The sequence below is a fragment of the Callithrix jacchus genome, chromosome X, assembly GCF_049354715.1.
Source record: "Callithrix jacchus isolate 240 chromosome X, calJac240_pri, whole genome shotgun sequence".
Taxonomy (NCBI): domain Eukaryota; kingdom Metazoa; phylum Chordata; class Mammalia; order Primates; family Cebidae; genus Callithrix; species Callithrix jacchus.
Genome location: NC_133524.1, coordinates 68,117,438 through 68,138,874, shown reverse-complemented (window position 1 = coordinate 68,138,874; position 21,437 = coordinate 68,117,438). Strand labels below are relative to the sequence as shown.

At 38.7% G+C, this 21,437-nt stretch overlaps 1 protein-coding gene across 2 annotated transcripts in view; it reads left to right on the top strand.

The window, feature by feature from the left end:
• Positions 1-21,437, top strand: part of TEX11 (testis expressed 11) — a 359,673-nt gene that overhangs the window by 48,743 nt on the left and 289,493 nt on the right. For both annotated transcript variants that reach the window (XM_035288474.3, XM_078362393.1), the window contains exons 6-8: positions 2,709-2,789; positions 2,871-2,990; positions 13,433-13,513. In XM_035288474.3, coding sequence (XP_035144365.3) covers positions 2,709-2,789; positions 2,871-2,990; positions 13,433-13,513 — 282 coding nt within the window. The remainder of the gene's footprint in view (positions 1-2,708; positions 2,790-2,870; positions 2,991-13,432; positions 13,514-21,437) is intronic.

The following is a 21,437-nucleotide window of genomic DNA, read 5'->3' as shown; positions in this document are numbered from 1 at the left end:
GGACCACAGGTGTGCGCTAGCATGCCCAAGTAATTTTTAAATTTTTTGTAGAGACAGGGTCTTGCTATGTTGCTCAGGCAGTCTAGAATTCCTGGCCTCAAGTCATCCTTTTACCTCAGCCTCTAAAAGTGCTAGGATTACAGGTATGAGCTACTCCACCATGCTCAGCCCTTAGTAATATATTTAAACTTTATTTCTTTTTTTTAAAATCAAATTTGGAATTTATCTCTTCATTTGCTACTTTGTGAGGATATTTCCATTCTCTCTACCTCTCTTTCCCTTTAACTTTCCACCTTCTGTCACCTCTAACATTTGCATTTTGGGCTTTGTTGATCCCAAATGATGAAAACTGAAAAGGCTTATTATTCATTGTCACTATTATTTAACTCTGTGGATTATAATTTTATTCTATGTATGTTTCCATTTGCTAGCTCTCTCAATTCTGTTTTCTCAGATATTCTGTTTGTTGAGTATGATGTCCTTTCATGGCATTTGTTTCTCTCAATTGTTGGGTAATTCTTGTTCATATTTGATTTGAAATTCTGTGATAATCTTCTATGAATATTGTGTCACACTTTGTATTATAACCTGAATCCAGTGACTGATGAAGAGGTAGGACTGGATGTTTTTCATTAATCTGTATTGTCAGCTACATAGAACTCTGTTTCTGTCCAGCCAAAGTAATTGTACTCACTGTTCCTTTCTGGGAAGGAGGGAGGAAGATACCTTTCTTGGGGAGGTCGACTGCCTGATGTTCCTACTGTTCGCATCCAGGGCCGTTTCCACATTTTGCATTTTTGTGCATGTTGGGATATGGGTTTCTGTTTTATCCCATTTGCTATCTGTTTATCAGAGGTTCTCCACAATTTCATGTCTGTTGAAAATGCCCCTTATTTTCCAGGATTCATTGAATAAGAATATGTACCATACACATTTTCTCATATTTCTATATATTATCATTTCTAAGGATTTATGGTAGAAGAGGGGGCTGTAGTGTGTATTCAGTCTTCCATCTTCATTTAGTACTTGTCTGCCTCCATAACTTTTGTGGAATTTGCATATTGACTATTTATTTAGATATCTACCAGTTACAATACTGTGAGCTCCTTCGGTGAGACTGGAATGTAAAGGTACTTAGTAAACATTTGTTGGATTAATCCAAATTTTATTGCAGATGGAATTAAAAACTAGAACTCAAGTAGTCTAATGCTTATCATATACCTTTCTTCAAGTGTGTGAAGCATTAAGTTCTCAGAACTTTCTCTTTCTATCTAAGTTATCTCAATGTTTTCTTTTAATATTTCCTCAGAAGGTGTGTCTCTTTTTTTGTTTGTTTGTTTTGAGAAGGAGTCTCACTCTGTGGTCCAGGCTGGAGTGCAGTGGCATCATCTCAGCTCACTGCAACCTCTGCCTCCCGAGTTCAAGCGATTTTCCTACCTCAGCCTCCTGAGTAGCTGGGATTACAGGTGCCCACCAGCACGCCCGGCTAATTTAGATATTTTTTGCAGAGATGCAGTTTCATTATGTTGGTCAGGCTGGTCTCAAACTCCTTACCTCAGGTGATCTGCCTGCCTTGGCCTCCCAAAGTGCTGGGATTACAGGTATGAGCCACTGCGCCCAGCAATTCATGTTTTTAAGTCTGTTAATTTTTGCTACCTTTTTTCTTCTTTTTTTTTTTTGTGAGTCTGATCTTATTTATTTGTTACTCAAAAAATCTTATTTCTGACTGGATTCAGACTTAGAAGTAGAAGCTCGCAGAGATGAAAGTGCATTTTTTCGCAATTTGTTCCTGGCGCTTCTCTTTAGCCTCCTTCATTCTCTTGGCCAAAAGTTTAGCATATTCTGCGGACTCTTCCTTGTTTTTCTTAGTACGCTACTTCTTCAGAGCACCGCCATTTGTGCTGCAGGACACGTGGAGTAACAAGACGCTGAATCTTGGGTGCTTTGGTCCTAGGTTTCTTACCTTCTTTGTTTAAGGGCTTTCTTACAACATACTGGTGGACATCATCTTCTTTAGAGAGATTGAAAAGTTTTGCAGATTCCGCTAGCTCTTTTGGGCCCCAGGCGACGAGGCACGGTGGTATCAGTTAGTCCAGGAATATCCTTCTCTCCTATTTTTACAATAACCAAGTTGAGAATGCTCAGATTAGCATCCACAATGCAACCACGAACTGATTTTCTCTTTCTCCAGTTCTCCTTGGTCTGTAACAGGAATGCCCCTTACTCAGTAGCAGGTGGACACGGCCGCGGGTCAAGACACCCTGCTTCGTGGGGAAACCTTGTTTGTCGGTCCCACCAGTGATTTGGACCACATAACCCTTCCATTCTTCACCCAGAGCGTCAGCAGCAACTTCTGTCGCCATAAACTTCTCATAAAAAGTACGAAGTTTGCGTTCGTTGTCCACTTCAATGAGTTTCTGGCAGCCAGTGTCTGGGAGGGAGATGTTCAGCTTCGTCTTGTAACAGCTATATGCCTTCCAGGTGCCATGGAAAAGAGGCTACTTTTTTTCTTTGAAACCATTTCTTTTAAATTATGGAGTTCAAAGTAGAACACAGAGCTCTAACAAATGCTAACTGTTGCTTTTTATTTTCTGTGAGTTATATGACTGAATATGGACAGAGGATTCAATATTTTCTGTAGTATTCCCCTAACCAATTTGGGAGAGGTATTAATTTTTAAAAATTATTTTCTCATTTCTCTCTTCTAGATGAATTTGAAAATAGGAAAAGGGTGGTTGGATGTTGGAAATTTTCTAATTGCTGATGAATGTTTTCAAGCTGCTGAGGTGGTAAGTTACCATTGATTTTTAGCTGAGGCAATATCTGTGGTTATTCTCATTGTTACATTGTACTGTGGTTTTACTTTCCAGAATCTGGAGCAATTATACATGAAATTAATTCAGAGGAGCTCCCCTGAGACTGAGTTGACCGTGGAGAAGATGGCTGTTGAGAAAGACCACTTCAGAGTGCTTTCTTACCAAGCAGAGTCAGTAGGTATCATGGGCACCAGGGCCTTCCAGTGGCGGTTTTCCATATGTAAATGTAAAAGTGATGATATATAGCCTGTTGGAAGAAAGTCGGATGTCACTGGCCTTTTATAGGCATTAATTTGATCTTTTTATCTCTGTCATATCTGAAGATGATGTTAGTAATGCTGATTGGAATCTGTGGGGTGGCTAAGGGTGAGAAGACTGATATACAGCTAAACATCATTTTCAACCCCTGCATGTAACATCTGTTATTTATTTATGGCAGCAATCTCTACGTAAAACACCTGTCTCTGTGACTCTCTCTTACATTCACAGTCTGCCTAAAACATTTACCTGAAAAGAGCCTTTTTATTTGCAGTTGTTCTGAGCTGTCTATTGACGCTTTCCAAAGTCTGCTGCGATCACACACCATTTAAAGTTATACTTTACCTCTGTTTATCTTGTGGGTTTCCTCCTTTTGTCATTATACACTTAGGTGTGCATTTGAGCTATGATGAGCTTGCTTTCTGTTATTATACAATTCTGGAAATGAAAAATCCCCAGCTGGGCATGGTGGCTCATGCATGTAATCCCAGTACTTTGGGAGGCTGAAGTGGAAAGATTGCTTGAGCCCAGGAATTGGAAACCAACCTGGACAGCATAGTGAGACCCCATCTCTACCAAAAACTAAAAGGAAAAAATAAGCCAGGCTTCAAGGTGTGCACCTGTAGTCCTGGCTACTAGGGAGGCTGACGAGGAAGGATCCCTTTGAGCCCGGGAGTCTGAGGTTACAGTGAGCTATGATTGTGCCTCTGCACTCCAGCCTGGGTGACAGAGCTAGACTCTGTCTCAAAAAACAAACAAAACGACAACAAAAAACAAAAGTCCTTTTTAAAATTTTTTAACATATTTATTGAGATATAAGTCATATACCAAAAAATTCACCCATTTACACTGTATAATTCAGTAATTTAGTATATTCACAGAATTGTGCAATATGCACCACAAGCTATGTTTAAAACATAATTGTCACCCCAAAAAGAAACCCCCACCAATATTAGCAGTCCTCATTGCTTCTGACCCTAGCTCTAGCAACCATAATTTATTTTCTGTCTCTATAAACATACCTATTTTGGACATTTCATATTAATAGAATCATGCAATAAGTGGTCTTTTGTGATGAGCTTCTTTCACTTAGCATAATTGCTTTAAAGGTTCATCAGTGTTATTGCATGTTTCATTGTATGAATATGCCATGTTTTGTTTATCTATTCATTTATTGATGAATATTTGAGTTATTTCCAATTATCGGGTATTGTGAATAATTCTAATGTGAACATTCATATACAGTGTGTGTACATATATTTTTAATTTTCTTTGGTATATAGCTAGGGGTGGAATTGCTGTGTAGCATGGTAATTGTAATTCTGTGTTTAACCTTTTGGGAAACTGCCAGAATGTTTTCCATAGTGACTGAACTATTTTACACTCCCCCCAGTAATATATGAGGGCTTCTGAAAGTTTTATAGTTTTATACTCTACATCTGAAAGTTTTATAGTTTTAGCACTTACACTTAGATCTATGGTTCATTTTAAGTAAATTTTCAGGTATCATGGGAAGTAGGGGTCTAACTTGATTCTTTTGTATGTGACTATCCAATTGTCCCAGTACCATTTGTTTAGAAAATGATTCTTTCCTCATACTGAATGACCTTTACATTTTTGTCAAAAATCAATTTATCGTAAGTGTGAGGGTTTATTTCTGGAGTCTTAATTCTAATCCATTAATCTATATGTCTAGCCTTATGCTGGTACCATGCTGTCTTGATTACTGTAGCTAAGTAGTAAGTTTTGAAATTAGGAATTGCATGTCCTCCAGCTTTGTTCTTTTTAAAGATTGCTTGGATGTTTCTGGGTCCTTACATTTCCATATGAATGTTAGGATCAGGTTGTTAATTTGTGCACAGAAGCCAGCTGGAATTTTGAATAGGGATAGCATTGAATTCGTAGAACAATTTGGGGGATATTGTTATCGTAAGAATATTGTGTTTAATCCATGAACATGGGATTTCTTTTCATTTCTTTAGGTTTTGTTTAATTTTCTCTTATTTATTTATCATTTTTTTTGTAGAGACAAGATTTTGCTTTGTTGCTTAGGCTGGTATCAAACTCCTGGCCTCAAGCATTCCTCTCACCTTGGCCTCTCAAAGTTCTGGGATTACAGGTGTGAGTCACCATGCCTGGCCAGACGTATGTGTGGTATTTTTGTTGCTGTTGTTTTAGAGACAGGTCTTGTTCTGTTGCCCAGGCTGGAGTAATATGGCCCAATCATAGTTCACTGCAGCCTTAACCTCCTGGGCTCAAGGGATCCTCATTCCTCAGCTTCCTGAGTAGGTAGGACTATGGGCGCATACCACTGTGCCTGGCTAATTAAAAAATTTTTTATTTTGTAGAGATAGGGTTTTACTATGTTGTCTAGTCTGACCTTAAACTCCTGAGCTCCAGTGATCCTCCCACCTTGGCTTCCCAAAGTGCTGGAATTACAGGCATGAGCCACTGCGACTGAGCAGACCTATGTATTTTAATTGTCCACAAGCTCAAACTTTAATCAGTGATGTGATGTAGCTGCAAAAAAAGCTAGCACAATCCTAGGCATGTTAATAGATAATAGTGTCTACATCTTAATTCACATTTTGAGTATTGTGATAACTGCTAGGTATCACACTTTAAAATCACTGGGTTAGTGTAGAAATTATATCATATGAAAAATATTTGTAGAATATAGTGATGCCTGTCTTGGAAAAAGAAGACAGTAAAAATGATAGCTCTCTTTGAATATTTTAAGGACTATGGTATTAAAGGGAAATTAAACTCCACAGGATAGAATGAAGAACAATGGGTAGAAATCATAGGAAGACAGATTTTGGCTTAATGTAAGGAGTAACCTTTTATCAGTGATATAATCTTATAATGGAATAGCCTTCCTGCAAGATTGTAAGTCTGTTTTCACTGGAAGACTGAAGCAAAGGTGTGAATATCCTAATATTTATACATTGCAGATGGAATTCCTTCATTTGGTAGGAAATTTGACTACTATGACCCTTATGTCCCTTTTTCAACACCAAGATCCTATGATTTCAGAAAGTCTTGTAGCACTTCTTCAGTGTTGTGGATGTTGATATCTAAATGGTATATTTTATAGCTGGTTAAAAGTGTTAGTAGTTATGAGAACCATATAATTCTTCACTTTGATAAGTGATGACATCTTCAGAAGTTGAAGTGAAGGCTAATTCTTTTTGCTGTAAGTTGATTTTCCATTTCTAAGGTATTCTCTCCATTAGTGTTTATGCGTTTTGTTGATATTTGCTTGGGAGGAGACATTTAAAATAGCAGTTAATATCAGTGTTTGTTAATGAGTTTTCTGTCTTAATAAATCTCCTGAGGTATTTCTTAGATATCTATATAGGCCTTCTCTTTCTCTAGGCACTTACCATTTAACCAGTTAGATAATTGCTTTATTTATTATTTATTAAATTATTCAACAGACAAGGAATGTCTTCTATGAACAGATTGCTATGGTAGGTTTTGTGGAGTAATGCAAATAATCACATACCCTATCCTCAAGGATTATAGTTTAGTTGGCAAGATAAAGTATCACTATACAAGGTAGAAAAAATTGGGTACTGTAATAGTTGTACATATAAGTGATCTACATGCAGTGTTCAGTGCTACGTGTGAGTGGAGATGTAATATGTGGTCATTTTCCTTAAGAAAATTATAAGCTAGCTTGAGAGATAGGCCATGAATACATTTTCTAAAACTGGAAAAAGGAAAATATTAAGTGCCAAATGAATGACTTAGGTTAGGTGCGACACAGACTTTGTCTAAAGTGGTCACATGACCTTCCTAACAATCGTTAACATTTTACTTTTCCTCAACCCCTATGTCCACCTGCAAGGTGAGGGATAATTTTCTGTATGTGCTTGTGCCACAGATTATCCTTCTGTAATCTTTTAGAATTGTAAAAATAACTATAGATCTTGGTGTTTCTCCTAGTTCCCCATTTCCCTTGATTACTGGTAATGACTCTTTCTGCGCTGTGCATCATCTGCAGATGCAAGAGTAATATGTTTTGCTTCTGCTCCCTCCCCTATTTAAAATGAGACCACTGTAGAAGCTGACAGAGTCACACCTTGGAAGGGGCTATGAGCTTACCTATAAAGATTATGATGGAGGCTATCCTGGAGATGCCCTGCCCTGCCAACTTTCCTTTCCCTTTCCCTTTCAACGTTCATTTCCTTTCCTTAACTTCCCTCCCCTCCCCTTTTCTTTCCTCCCCTCTCTCTTCTCTTCTTTCCTTTTTATTTTCCTTTCCTTTCCTGCCACTACAACCTGGGCAACAGAGTGAGATTCTGTCCAAAAAAAAAAAAAAAAAAAAAAAAAAAGGAAAGGAAAGACAGCACAGCCTGAATTAACTATTTTTAACTTCAAGAATGACTGGCACATGAACTTGGCTATTTAGCAGATGTTTTCATAAAAATGAATGAAATGGGCCAGGCGCGGTGGCTCACACCTGTAATCCCAGCACTTCGGGAGGTTGAGGTGGCAGATCACCTGAGCTCAGGAGTTTGAGACCAGCCTGGCCAACATGGTAAAACCCCATCTCTACTAAAAATACAAAAATTAGCCAGGCTTGGTAGCAGCCGCCTGTAATCCCAGCTACTCGGGAGGCCGAGGCAGGAGAATCACCTGAATCCAGGAGACAGAGGTTGCAGTGAGCCGAGATGATGGATGCCACTGCACTCCAGCCTGGGTGACAGAGTGAGACTCCCTCTCAAAAATAAGAAAATAAAAATAAACCAAGTGAATAGTACTCCATTGTGTATATGTACCACATTTTGCATTCTTTATTCATTTTTCTGTTGATGGACACTTAGGTTAGCATATAACTTCTAGGAAAACAATTGACAGTATGTTTTGAGGTAAAGTTTGAGCTTTTAGGTAAAAACTGAAAGTTTAGAAAATGTGTACCACTACCATGAGCTTGGTAGCATCTAAATACTTAGTCTTTTTTTTTTTTTTTGACACAGTCTCATTCTGTTTCACGGGTTGGAGTGCAGTGGTGCAGTCTCGGCTCACTGCAGCCTCTGCCTCCCAGGTTCAAGCAATTCTCGTGCCTCAGCCTCCCAAGTAGCTGGGATTACAGGCTCACGCCAGCACACCTGGCTAATTTTTCTTTTTGTATTTCTAGTAGAGATGGTGTTTCCCCATGTTGGCCAGGCTGGTCTCGAAGTCCTGGCCTCAAGCGATCTACCTGCCTTGGCCTCCCAAAGTTGTGGGATTACAGGCATGAGCCACTGCCTAAATATTTAGTCTTTTTTGACGAAATTGGTGGTGGTATTAATAAATGTGATTTTATTTTATTTTAGAACGGGTCTTACTCTGTTGCCCAGACTGGAGGGCAGTGGCACCATCTTGGCTCACTGCAACCTCCATCTCCTGGGTTCAAGCAATTCTCCTGGCTCAGCCTCCCAAGTAGCTAACTGGGACTATAGGCATGCGCCACCATGCCCAGCTAATTTTTGTATTTTTAGTAGAGACAGTGTCTCACCATGTTGGCCAAGCTGGTCTCAAACTCCTGACCTCAGGTGATCCGCCCGCCTCAGCCTCCCAAGGCCTTGGGATTACAGGCATAAGCCACTGTGCCTGGCCAACAGTAAAGAGAAATCTGTGTACCCTTCACCCAGTTTTTCCCCAGTGGTAATATCTTGCATACATATAGTGCAATATAAAACCAGGAAATAGACAATTGGTACAATTCACAGATCTTATTTAGATTTAACCAGTTTTACATGAACTCATTTGTGTGTGTGTATAGTTCTATACAATTTTATCACGTGTAGGTGTAGATTCATGTTCACCACCACCACCACAATCAAGATACAGAACAGTTTCATTACCACACAGATTCCTTACACCACTGGTTTATGGGGATACCCCTTTCCTGTCATCCAAAACTCCAGGCAACCAATACCTATTCTTTATCTCTATAAGCTTGTCATTTTAAGAATGGTATATAAATGGAATAATACAGTATGCAACCATTTTATATTGGTAGTTTTCACTCAGCATTTTTTTTTTGTGATCCATCCTTCTTGTTGTATGTATTAAGAGTTTATTCTTTTTTTTTTATTTTTTGAGACAGAGTCTTGCTCTATCGCCCAGGCTGTAGTGCAGTGGTGTGATCTCGGCTCACTGCAACTACCGCCTCCCGGGTTCAAGCAATTCTCCTGCCTCAGCCTCCCAAGTAGCTGAAATTACAGGCATGTGCCACCACGTTTGGCTAATGTTTTTGTATTTTGTGGTAGAGATGGGGTTTCACTGTGTTGGCCAGGTAGGTCTCAAACTCCTGGACTCAAGTGATCGGCCCACCTCGGCCTACCAAAGTGCTGGGATTATAGGCATGAGCCACCACACCCATCCTTGTTCTCTTTTTATTGCTATGTAGAATTCTATGCTATAGATGTACCTTTGTTTAGCCATTCACCATTGAAAGCATTTGGATCGTTTCCAATTTTTGGCTACTGTAAATAAAGTTTGCATGAACATTTTCATACTGGCTTTTGTGTGGACATAAAGGGTATGTTTAGTTGTGTTTGTTTGAAACTGCCAGATTGTTTTCTAGAGTGGCCATGTCATTTATATTCTTTTTGGGGGGAGTAGGGGACAGAATGTCGCTCTGTCATCCAGGCTGGAGTACAGTGGCATGATCTTAGCTCACTGCAACCTCCGCCTCCCAGACTCAAGTGATTCTCCTGCCTCAGCCTCCCGAGTGGCTGAGACTACAGGTGTGTGTCACCATGCCTACCTAATTTTTGTCTTTTTAGTAGAAATGGGGTTTTGCCATGTTGGCCAGGCTGGTCTCGAACTGCTGATCTCATGTGATCTGCCCACTTCGGCCTCCCAAAGTGCTGAGATTACAGGTGTGAGCCACTGCACTCAGCCGCCATTTACATTCTTACCAGCAATGTATGAGAGATCTCATTTCTTTGCATCCTTGCCAGCATTTGGTATTGTGACCAATTTTTTTTTTGAGATGGAGTTTCGCTCTTGTTACCCAGGCTGGAGTGCAATGGCGCGATCTTGGCTCACCGCAACCTCCGCCCCCTGAGTTCAGGCAATTCTCCTGCCTCAGCCTCCTGAGTAGCTGGGATTACAGGCACACGCCACTGTGCCCAGCTAATTTTTTGTAATTTTTAGTAGAGACGGGGTTTCACCATGTTGACCAGGATGGTCTCGATCTGCCGACCTCGTGATCCACCCGCCTCGGCCTCCCAAAGTGCTGGGATTACAGGCTTGAGCCACCGCGCCTGGCCGTGACCAATTTTTTATCGTAGCTATCCTAATAGATGTATAGTAATATCTCATTGTGGTTTTAATTTGCATTTCTCTAATGGCGAATGATGTTGAACCTCTTTTCATTTACTTATTTGCCATCTGTATCTTCCTTTAGGCAAAATGTCTGTCATTTTTCTTGTCTATTTTCTATTTGGATTGATAGTCTACTGGTGAATTTACAGTTATTTGTATATTCTTGATATGATTCCCTTGTCAGATAATTATTCATGAACATTGTCTCTTGGTAGCTTGTCTTTTTGTCCTTTTTAATAGGGTCACAGAATATAGTTTTGATAAAGTCCAATTTATTGATTTTTTTAAATTTTATGGATCATGCTTTCAGTGTCGTGTCTCAGAACATTGCACATAGTCCTAGGCCTCTTAAATTTCTATTTGAATTTTAAGATCAGCATGTCAATTTCTGCAAAAAAAAAAAAAGCCAACTGGAATTTTAATGGAATTGGATTAAATTTGTAGATCAATTTTTGGAGTAGGGACAGAGTCTCACTCTGTTGCCCAGGCTGGAGTACACTGGTGGGATCTCAGCTCACTGCAGCCTCTGCTTCTCGTGTTCAAGCAATTCTCCTGCCTCAGCCTCCCAAGTAGCTGAGATTACAGGCACATGCCACCATGCCTAGCTACTTTTTTATTTTTAGTAAAGACAGGGTTTTGCCATGTTGGCCAGGCTGGTCTCAAACTCCTGGCCTCGGGTGATCAGCCCACCTTGGCCTCCCAAAGTGCTGATATTACAGGGGTGAGCCACTGTACCCAGCCCTGATGGTAGTTTTGACTGCCCAGATTGTACACATTTTTGAATACTGACTTACGGTTTATGAAATGCTTTTACATCTGTGATCTCATTTGATCCTCATAAGATCAAACCTATATTGTAGACATTACTATCCGTATTTTACACTTAAGAAAACAGAACCTCAAAGAGATTGTGACTTGCCTAAGTTCACTGAGCCAAGAAGTGGAAAAGCTGGAAATGCAAAGCCCATATTCTTTTCACTACATCAGTATAGGCAGGGCATCACTCCAGACCTAATGAATCACAATCTCCAAGTGGTGAGAGCTGGGCATGTGATTTTCAGAAAGCTCTGCTGGTGAGTCTGATGCTCACAGAAGGTTGCTACAGCACTGTATTATGCTGCCTCTTCTTTAAGACTTCTTTTACTTGAAATCTTTATCTCTTGGGCTTGAAATATTGATTTCTAGTCATAGGAAGATGAATAAATTTTCAGAACTCGCCTGAATTATTAGAACTTTGATTTTTTTAAGATAAAATCTGAGTAATGATAGACACTTTATGGGTTGTTTGAACATTAAAATTTCATATTGTTTTATATAAGAACAGACAGCAGCATTCATCCTCTGATATGAGGTTTGTCACTCAGCATTTCTCTTTTATAAGATTTTCTCCACTTTAAATAATGAATTAATCATCAAGTATTCATAGAATATAGTGTAGACAGGAATGTTATTTTCTAATCTCTATATAGTGATTTGGCTTATAGAGGCACTTGTGTTAGCAATTTATTTTCCCCTTTAATAATATCTAGTATTAAAGCCTTATAAGAGTATCTACTCAGAAAGATGTCAGGCTTACTATTCAGCAGGTAGAGGACAAAACTAGCTAACATCTTACGTTGTTTATATATTCTCTCTACTCAATTCCTTTATTATTTAAAGCACAATAATATTTGATACCACATAAAGAAGAGAAGAAAATACCAAATGTAGTACTTTATAAGATTATTTTCTTGTGTGTATCCATGGTTTTTTTTTCTTAATGCGTTGTCTTTTTTTTTTTTTTTTTTTGATGACAGTCTCGCTCTGTCGTCCAGGCTGGAGTGCAGTGGTGCGATCTCAGCTCACTGAGATCCGCCTCCGGAGTAGCTGGTATTACAGGTTCCCCCCATCATGCCCAGCTATTTTTTTTTAAAGTAGAGACAGGGTTTCACCATTTTGGTCTTAAACTCCTGACCTCAGGTGATCCACCCACCTTGGCCTCCCAAAGTGCCCACTCATTCAGTATCAACTCTGTGTCACCAAAAATTCTTACCACTTATTCCTCTGTATTTTGAGCAAGCTATCATGTTTAGCTTGAACAACTAGCATTGCTAAGAATATTAGAAAACAAAATAAGATTTTTAAACACTAGTTAATATGAGCCACCGTGCCTGATTAAACTAAGTTCTTAAATGGCTGAAACAAGCCTCTTCCACAAGTGCTAAAGTAATGTGTGATCCATGTTTTCATTCATTTGGGATGTTCAGTCATAGAATGGTAGAACTGAAAGGAACCCTACAGATAGTCTAGTACAGTCACCTCACTTTATGGATGAGAAAACAATCTGTGAGAGCTTAAGGCTCAAAGTTATACATAATAAATGGCAGAGTTGCTCTTCTGGCTTCATGATGAGATTGTACTAAGCTGCTTTTCTTTTTACTCAATTTTTGTTTTTTTAAAGAGATGGTATTTTGCTCTCATCTGTGGCAGGAGTGGACTGGTATCTTCTTAGCTTACTGCAGCTTCGAACTCCTGGACTTGAGCAATTTTCCCGCCTTAGCCTCCAGAGTAGCTGGGACTATAGGTGTGTCCCACCATGTCTGGCTAATTGATAAACTGTTTTTCACAGTGGATATACATAACAGTTCAGACTGTGAGGTTATTGTGAGCTTAAGACAAAGACTGCTGTTTAACTTAATTCCTCTAATATAGAAGTTTACATGAGAGCTATTCAAATTGCAGAAGCATCTAGTAGACCTGGTATTATTTCATAATATAATAACATAAGGTAGTACAACCAGTTTTTGCATTTCCAGAAAAAGTAAATGACTCCTGTTCATTTAGTATCAACTCTGTGTCACCAAAGATTCTTACCACTTATTCATCTGTATTCTGAGCAAACTGTCATGTTTAGCTTGAACAGTTAACATTGCTAAAAATATTAGAAAACAAAATAAGACTTTTAAACACTAGTTAAAATATGCTAAAATTGACTTAGAGACAACTTTGTCATTTTATTTTAACCAATTATTGACATTCTTTGTCTTTTTCAGGCAGTTTTTCAAGGGGATTTTCAAAGAGCATCTATGTGTGTACTGCAATGTAAAGATATGTTGGTGAGGCTCCCTGAAATGGTGAGTGAAATCTGCATTCTCCAAGAGTTTAAAAATATGCTATTTCAAGTTCCAGGAAAAATCATTACTACTTCATGTAACCTTTCAGAGATTCTATTTGAGATCAGTTCCACTTAAGTAACTGATCGTTGAAATATTTTGCTTCCTTTGTTCTTTACCAGAAAGGGCATTTGAAAAAGCTATATGGAATATTTCTCTTTTTTCTTTTTTCTTTTCATTTTTTTTTCCAGAATATTATAGTTTATTTCATATATATCTTGAATTAAATAGAAACAAATAACTGTTAAAAAGTTTGGACTTTCCTCTTTGTAGTTTTTTTTTCCTTTTCATTTTTTTTTAAAACTCTTGTCTTCACTCTGTCGCCCAGGCTGGAGTGCAGTGGTGTGATCTCAGCTCAGTACAACCTCCACTTCCTGAGTTCAAGTGATCCTCATGCCTTAGCCTCCTGAGTAGCTGGAATTACAGGCCTGTGCTACGTTTTGTGTTTTTAGTAGAGATGGGGTTTCACCATGTTGGCCAGGCTGGTCTCGAATTCCTGGCCTCAAGTGATCCGCCCACTTTGGCCTCCCAAAGTGCTGAGATTACAGGCATGAGCCACCATATTTCGCCGATATGGAATATTTCTTAAAATTTTCTTTGCTTTGTCTTTTATTGTCAAACAATTTTCCTAACATTTGCTCCATATTTCATGCTATACAAGAAAAGAAAGAAAAAAAAAAGGAGTTTATTTGTCTTCTGACAAGGTTGATAGTAGTTAATCACGTTACTGCCATAGTATTTTTCTACACTGGGATTTGGAGATCTGAGAGGTTTGATAGGATAAAGCCTGTATCCCAGACTGGAGCTCATGAAAACTCCTAAATACATAGTTTTTTGTGTTTTCATTTTATCTTCCCTTACCATTCTTTCTCTCCTATTGTAGTGCCTATGGCTACGTCAGTCTTTACTATCACAGAGGAATTAATAATGGAGACATAATTGGATATTAGGGAGAATGTTTCCAGTATTACATACATAGTATTTATTTGTGAGATTGGTCTTTTTCCCCAAATTGGGTGTCATAATGTAGAACTTAATTCAGTAAACATATGTTGCCTGTTATGTGTCACGTCAGACATTGTTCTAGGCTTTAAAAACTTGTAAAACAATTTCACATTTATAGAAAAGTTATAAGAATAGTACAAAGAACTCCTGTATACATTTTGCCTAGAGACTTAATTCAAGTTTTCCAATAATGTCCTATATAGCAAATGGTTTCAATCTAAAATTATACATAGTCTCCAGTCTTCTTCAATCTGGAAATCTGGAGCACTTCCTCATTCTTGCCTTGTGGTTCATGATCTTGGCAGTTTTGAAGATTATAAATGAGTCATTTTGTAGCATGTGATTTAATATGGGTTTAGCCAAAGTTTCCTCATGACTAGAACAGGTTATGAATTTGGGGCCAGAAAAATCACAGAAGAGATTCTGTGTTCTAATAGCTTCTTATTGGGTGGTATACAGGATTGATTTATACTATTACTGGTGGTGCTAGCCTTGATCTCTTGATTAAGATCGTATCTTCCAGGGTTTTTCACCATAAACCTATGCATTTCCCCTTTGTTATTCATAAGTATTTTGTGAGTGATACACTGAAACTATGGAAAATAATTTCTCATTCTACTTTCACCATCTTTATTCTTGTTTCCTCTATTTTTTAGGTTTATTGGGGTATAATTGACAGAATTTATATATATTTATGGTATATAACATGATATTTTAATACATTAAACATTGTGAAAAGATCACCACAATCAAGCCAATTTATATATTCATCAGCTCACAGTGTTTTTTTTGTTCAGAAACATTTAAGATCTACTTTCTTAGCAATTTTCAAGTATACAATACATTATTATAATATTAACTATAATACCTGTGCTGTACAGTAGAGCCCCAGAACTTATTCATATAGCCTAAATAAAATTTTGTACCTTCTCCTTCCTTGTTTGACGAGACAGAGTATTGCTCTGTTGCCAGACTGGAGTGCAGTGGCATGATCCTGGCTCACTGCAGCCTCAACTTTCTGGGCTAAAGTGATCCTTCTACCTCAGCCTCCTGAGTAGCTGTAACTACAGGCAAATGCCACCAAGGCTCTCTGGTTGTTTTTTTTTGGAGAGAAGGGGGTCTCACTATATTGCCCAGGGTGATCTTGAACTCCTGGGCTCAGGCAATCTTCTTGCCTCAGCCTCCCAAAGTACTGGGATATAGACAGAAGCCACTGTGCCTGGATACTTTGTACCCTTTGACCAACATCTCCTCATCTGTTCCCCAACCACCTGGCAACCACCCTTCTACTCTGTACATCTATGAAATCAACTCTTTCAGAATCTACGTATAAGTGAAATCATGCAGTATTTGTCTTTCTGAGGCTGGCTTATTTCACTTAGGTTAAGGTCTTCCAGGTTCATCGGTGTTATCACAAAAAACAGGATTTCCTTCCTTTTTATGGCAGACTAGTATATATAAGCACATTTTCTTTACCCATTCATACCTTGTTGGTCTCTTAGGTTGATTCCATAGCTTGGCTATTGTAAATAACCCTGCAGTGAACAAGGGGTTGCAGATATCTCTTAAAGATACTTACTTTTTTTGGATCTATATCCAGAAGTGGGATTACTGGATCATATAGTAGTGATATTTTTAATTTTTTAAGGAACATCTATACTGTTTTCCATAATGGGTATACTAATTTACATTCCCACCAGCAGTGTACAAAGGTTTCCTTTTCTCCTTGCCCTTACCAACACTTATCATTATCTTTTTGATAATAGACATTCTAACAGATGTGAAGTGATATATCTCATTGTGATTTTAATTTACATTTCCCTGCTGGTTAGTGATGTTGAGTATTTTTTCATATACCTGTTGCTGATTTATATGTATTCTTTTTTTTTTAAATTTTTATTGCATTTTAGGTTTGGGGGTACATGTGCAGAACATGCAAGACAGTTGCATAGGTACACACATGGCAGTGTGTTTTGCTTCCTTTCTCCCCTTTACCCACATCTGGCATTTCTCCCCAGGCTCTCCCGCCCCACCTCCCCCTCCCACTGGCCCTCCCCATTTCCCCCCAATAGACCCCAGTGTTTAGTACTCCCCTCCCTGTGTCCATGTGTTCTCATTTTTCATCACCCGCCTATGAGTGAGAATATGCGGTGTTTCATTTTCTGTTCTTGTGTCAGTTTGCTGAGAATGATGTTCTCCAGATTCATGCACGTCCCTACAAACGACACAAACTCATCATTTCTGATTGCTGCATAATATTCCATGGTGTATATGTGCCACATTTTCCCAATCCAGTCTATCATCGATGGGCATTTTGGTTGATATTGTAAACAGTGCTGCAATGAACATTCGTGTGCATGTGTCCTTATAGTAGAATGATTTATAGTCCTTTGGATATATACCCAGTAATGGGATTGCTGGGTCAAATGGAATTTCTATTTCTAAGGCCTTGAGGAATCACCACACTGTCTTCCACAATGGTTGAACTAATTTACACTCCCATCAACAGTGTAAAGTGTTCCTTTTTCTCCACATCCTCTCCAGCATCTGTTGTCTCCAGATTTTTTAATGATCGCCATTCTAACTGGCGTGAGATGGTATCTCAATGTGGTTTTGATTTGCATCTCTCTGATGACCAGTGATGATGAGCGTTTTTTTATATGATTGTTGGCCTCATATATGTCTTCTTTCATAAAGTGTCTGTTCATATCCTTTGCCCAATTTTGAACGGGCTTGTTTGTTTTTTTCCTGTAGATCTGTTTGAGTTCTTTGTAAATTCTGGATATCAGCCCTTTGTCAGATGGGTAAACTGCAAAAATTTTTTCCCATTCTATTGGTTGCCGATTCACTCTAGTGACTGTTTCTTTTGCCGTGCAGAAGCTGTGGAGTTTGATTAGGTCCCATTTGTCTATATTGGCCTTTGTTGCCAATGCTTTTGGTGTTTTGTTCATGAAGTCCTTGCCTACTCCTATGTCTTGGATGGTTTTGCCTAGATTTTCTTCTAGGGTTTTTATGGTGCCAGGTCTTATGTTTAAGTCTTTAATCCATCTGGAGTTAATTTTAGTGTAAGGTGTCAGGAAGGGGTCCAGTTTCTTCTTTCTGCACATGGCTAGCCAGTTTTCCCAACACCATTTGCTGAACAGGGAATCCTTTCCCCATTGCTTGTTTTTGTCGGGTTTATCAAAGATTGTATGGTTGTAGATATGTTGTGTTGCCTCTGATGCCTCTGTTCTGTTCCATTGATCTATATCTCTGTTTTGGTACCAGTACCATGCTGTTTTGATTACTGTAGCCTTGTAGTATAGTTTGAAATCCGGTACTGTGATGCCCCCCGTTGTGTTCTTTTTGCTTAGAATTGACTTGGCTATGTGGGCTCTCTTTTGGTTCCATATGAAGTTCATGGTGGTTTTTTCCAGTTCTGTGAAGAAAGTCAATGGTAGCTTGATGGGGATAGCATTGAGTCTGTAAATTACTTTGGGCAGTATAACCATTTTTACGATATTAATTCTTCCTAACCATGAACATGGAATGTTTCTCCATCTGTTTGTGTCCTCTCTGATTTGGTTGAGCAGTGGTTTGTAGTTTTCCTTGAAGAAGTCCCTTACGTTCCTTGTGAGTTGTATTCCAAGGTATTTCATTCTTTTTGTGGCAATTGTGAATGGCAGTTCGTTCTTGATTTGGCTCTCTTTAAGTCTGTTATTGGTGTAGAGGAAGGTTTGTGATTTTTGCACATTGATTTTATATCCTGAGACCTTGCTGAAGTTGCTTATCAGTTTCAGGAGTTTTTGGGCTGAGGCGATGGGGTTTTCTAGGTATACTATCATGTCGTCAGCAAATAGAGACAATTTGGCTTCCACCTTTCCTATTTGAATACCCTTTATTTCTTTTTCTTGCCTGATTGCTCTGGCTAGAACTTCCAGTACTATATTGAATAGGAGTGGTGACAGAGGGCGTCCTTGTCTAGTGCCGGATTTCAAAGGGAATGCTTTTCGTTTTTGCCCATTAAGTATGATATTGGCTGTTGGTTTGTCATAAATAGCTTTTATTACTTTGAGATATGTTCCATCGATACCGAGTTTATTGAGGGTTTTTAGCATAAAGGGCTGTTGAATTTTGTCAAATGCCTTCTCTGCATCAATTTAGATAATCATTTGGTTTTTGTTTTTGGTTCTGTTTATGTGGTGAATTACGTTTATAGACTTGCGTATGTTGAACCAGCCGTGCATCCCCGGGGTGAATCCTACTTGATCATGATGAATAAGTTTTTTGATTTGCTGTTGCAATCGGCTTGCCAATATTTTATTGAAGATTTTTGCATCTATGTTCATCATGGATATTGGCCTGAAGTTTTCTTTTCTTGTTGGGTCTCTGCCGGGTTTTGGTATCAGGATGATATTGGTCTCGTAGAATGATTTGGGTAGGATTCCTTCTTTTTGGATTGTTTGGAATAGTTTCAGAAGAAATGGTACCAGCTCCTCTTTGTGTGTCTGGTAGAATTCGGCTGTGAACCCGTCTGGACCTGGGCTTTTTTTGTGAGGTAGGCTCTTAATTGCTGCCTCAACTTCAGACCTTGTTATTGGTCTATTCATAGTTTCAGCTTCCTCCTGGTTTAGGCTTGGGAGGACACAGGAGTCCAGGAATTTATCCATTTCTTCCAGGTTTACTAGTTTATGCGCATAGAGTTGTTTGTAATATTCTCTGATGATGGTTTGAATTTCTGTGGAATCTGTGGTGATTTCCCCTCAATCATTTTTTATAGCATCTATTTGGTTGTTCTCTCTTTTCTTTTTAATCAATCTGGCTAGTGGTCTGTCTATTTTGTTGATCTTTTCAAAAAACCAGCTCTTGGATTTATTGATTTTTTGGAGGGTTTTCTGTATCTCAATCTCCTTCAGTTCAGCTCTGATCTTAGTTATTTCTTGTCTTCTGCTGGGTTTTGAGTTTTTTTGATCTTGCTCCTCTAGCTCTTTCAATTTTGACGATAGGGTGTCAATTTTGGATCTCTCCATTCTTCTCATATGGACATTTACTGCTATATACTTTCCTCTAGAGACTGCTTTAAATGTGTCCCAGAGATTCTGGCATGTTGTGTCTTCATTCTCATTGGTTTTGAAGAACTTCTTTATTTCTGCCTTTATTTCCTTGTTTATCCAGTCAACATTCAAGAGCCAGTTGTTCAGTTTCCATGAAGCTGTGCGGTTCTGGGTTGGTTTCTGAATTCTGAGTTCTAACTTGATTGCACTGTGGTCTGAGAGGCTGTTTGTTATGATTTCAGTTGTTTTGCATTTGCTGAGCAGTGCTTTACTTCCAATTATGTGGTCAATTTTAGAGTAGGTATGATGTGGTGCTGAGAAGAATGTATATTCTGTGGATTTGGGGTGGAGAGTTCTGTAAATGTCTATCAGGTTTGCTTGCTCCAGGTCTGAGTTCAAGCCCTGGATATCCTTGTTGATTTTCTGTCTGGTTGATCTGTCTAATATTGACAGTGGAGTGTTAAAGTCTCCCACTATTATTGTGTGGGAGTCTAAGTCTCTTTGTAAGTCATTAAGAACTTGCCTTATGTATCTGGGTGCTCCTGTATTGGGTCCATATATGTTTAGGATCGTTAGCTCTTCTTGTTGTATCGATCCTTTTACCATTATGTTATGGCCTTCTTTGTCTCTTTTGATCTTTGTTGCTTTAAAGTCTATTTTATCAGAGATGAGAATTGCAACTCCTGCTTTCTTTTGCTCTCCATTTGCTTGGTAAATCTTCCTCCATCCCTGTATTTTGAGCCTTTGTGTATCCTTGCATGTGAGATGGGTTTCCTGGATACAGCACACTGATGGGTTTTGGCTTTTTATCCAATTTGCCAGTCTGTGTCTTTTGATTGGTGCATTTAGTCCATTTACATTTAGGGTTAATATTGTTATGTGTGAATTTGATACTGCCATTTTGATGCTAGCTGGCTGTTTTGCCCGTTAGTTGTTTTAGATTCTTCATTATGTTGATGTTCTTTAGCATTTAGTGTGATTTTGGAATGGCTGGTACTGTTTGTTCCTTTCTATGTGTAGTGCCTCTTTCAGGAGCTCTTGTAAAGCAGGCCTGGTGGTGACAAAATCTCTGAGTACTTGCTTGCTTGCAAAGGATTTTATTTTTTCTTCACTTCTGAAGCTCAGTTTGGCTGGATATGAAATTCTGGGTTGAAAGTTCTTTTCTTTAAGGATGTTGAATATTGGCCCCCACTCTCTTCTGGCTTGTAGAGTTTCTGCCAAGAGATCTGCTGTGAGTCTGATGGGCTTCCCTTTGTGGGTGACCCGACCTTTCTCTCTGGCTGCCCTTAGTATTTTTCTCCTTTATTTCAACCTTGTTGAATCTGACGATTATGTGCCTTGGGGTTGCTCTTCTTGTGGAATATCTTTGTGGTGTTTCCTGCAATTGAGTGTTGGCCTGTCTTGCTAGGTGGGGGAAATTTTCTTGGATAACGTCCTGAAGAGTATTTTCCAGCTTGGATTCATTCTCTTCGTCACATTCTGGTACGCCTATGAAATGTAGGTTAGGTCTCTTCACATAGTCCCACATTTCTTGGAGACTTTGTTCATTCCTTTTTGCGCTTTTTTCTCTGATCTTGGTTTCTCGTTTTATTTCATTGAGTTGATCTTCAACTTCTGATATTCTTTCTTCTGCTTGGTCAATTCGGCTATTGAAACTTGTGCATGCTTCGTGAAGTTCTTGTATTGTGTTTTTCAGCTCCTTTAATTCATTCATATTCCTCTCTAAGTTATCCATTCTTGTTATCTTTTCCTCGAATCTTTTTTCAAGTTTCTTAGTTTTTTTCCATTGATTTAAAAGATGTTCTTTTAGCTGACAAATGTTTCTCATTATCCACCTTCTGAAGTCT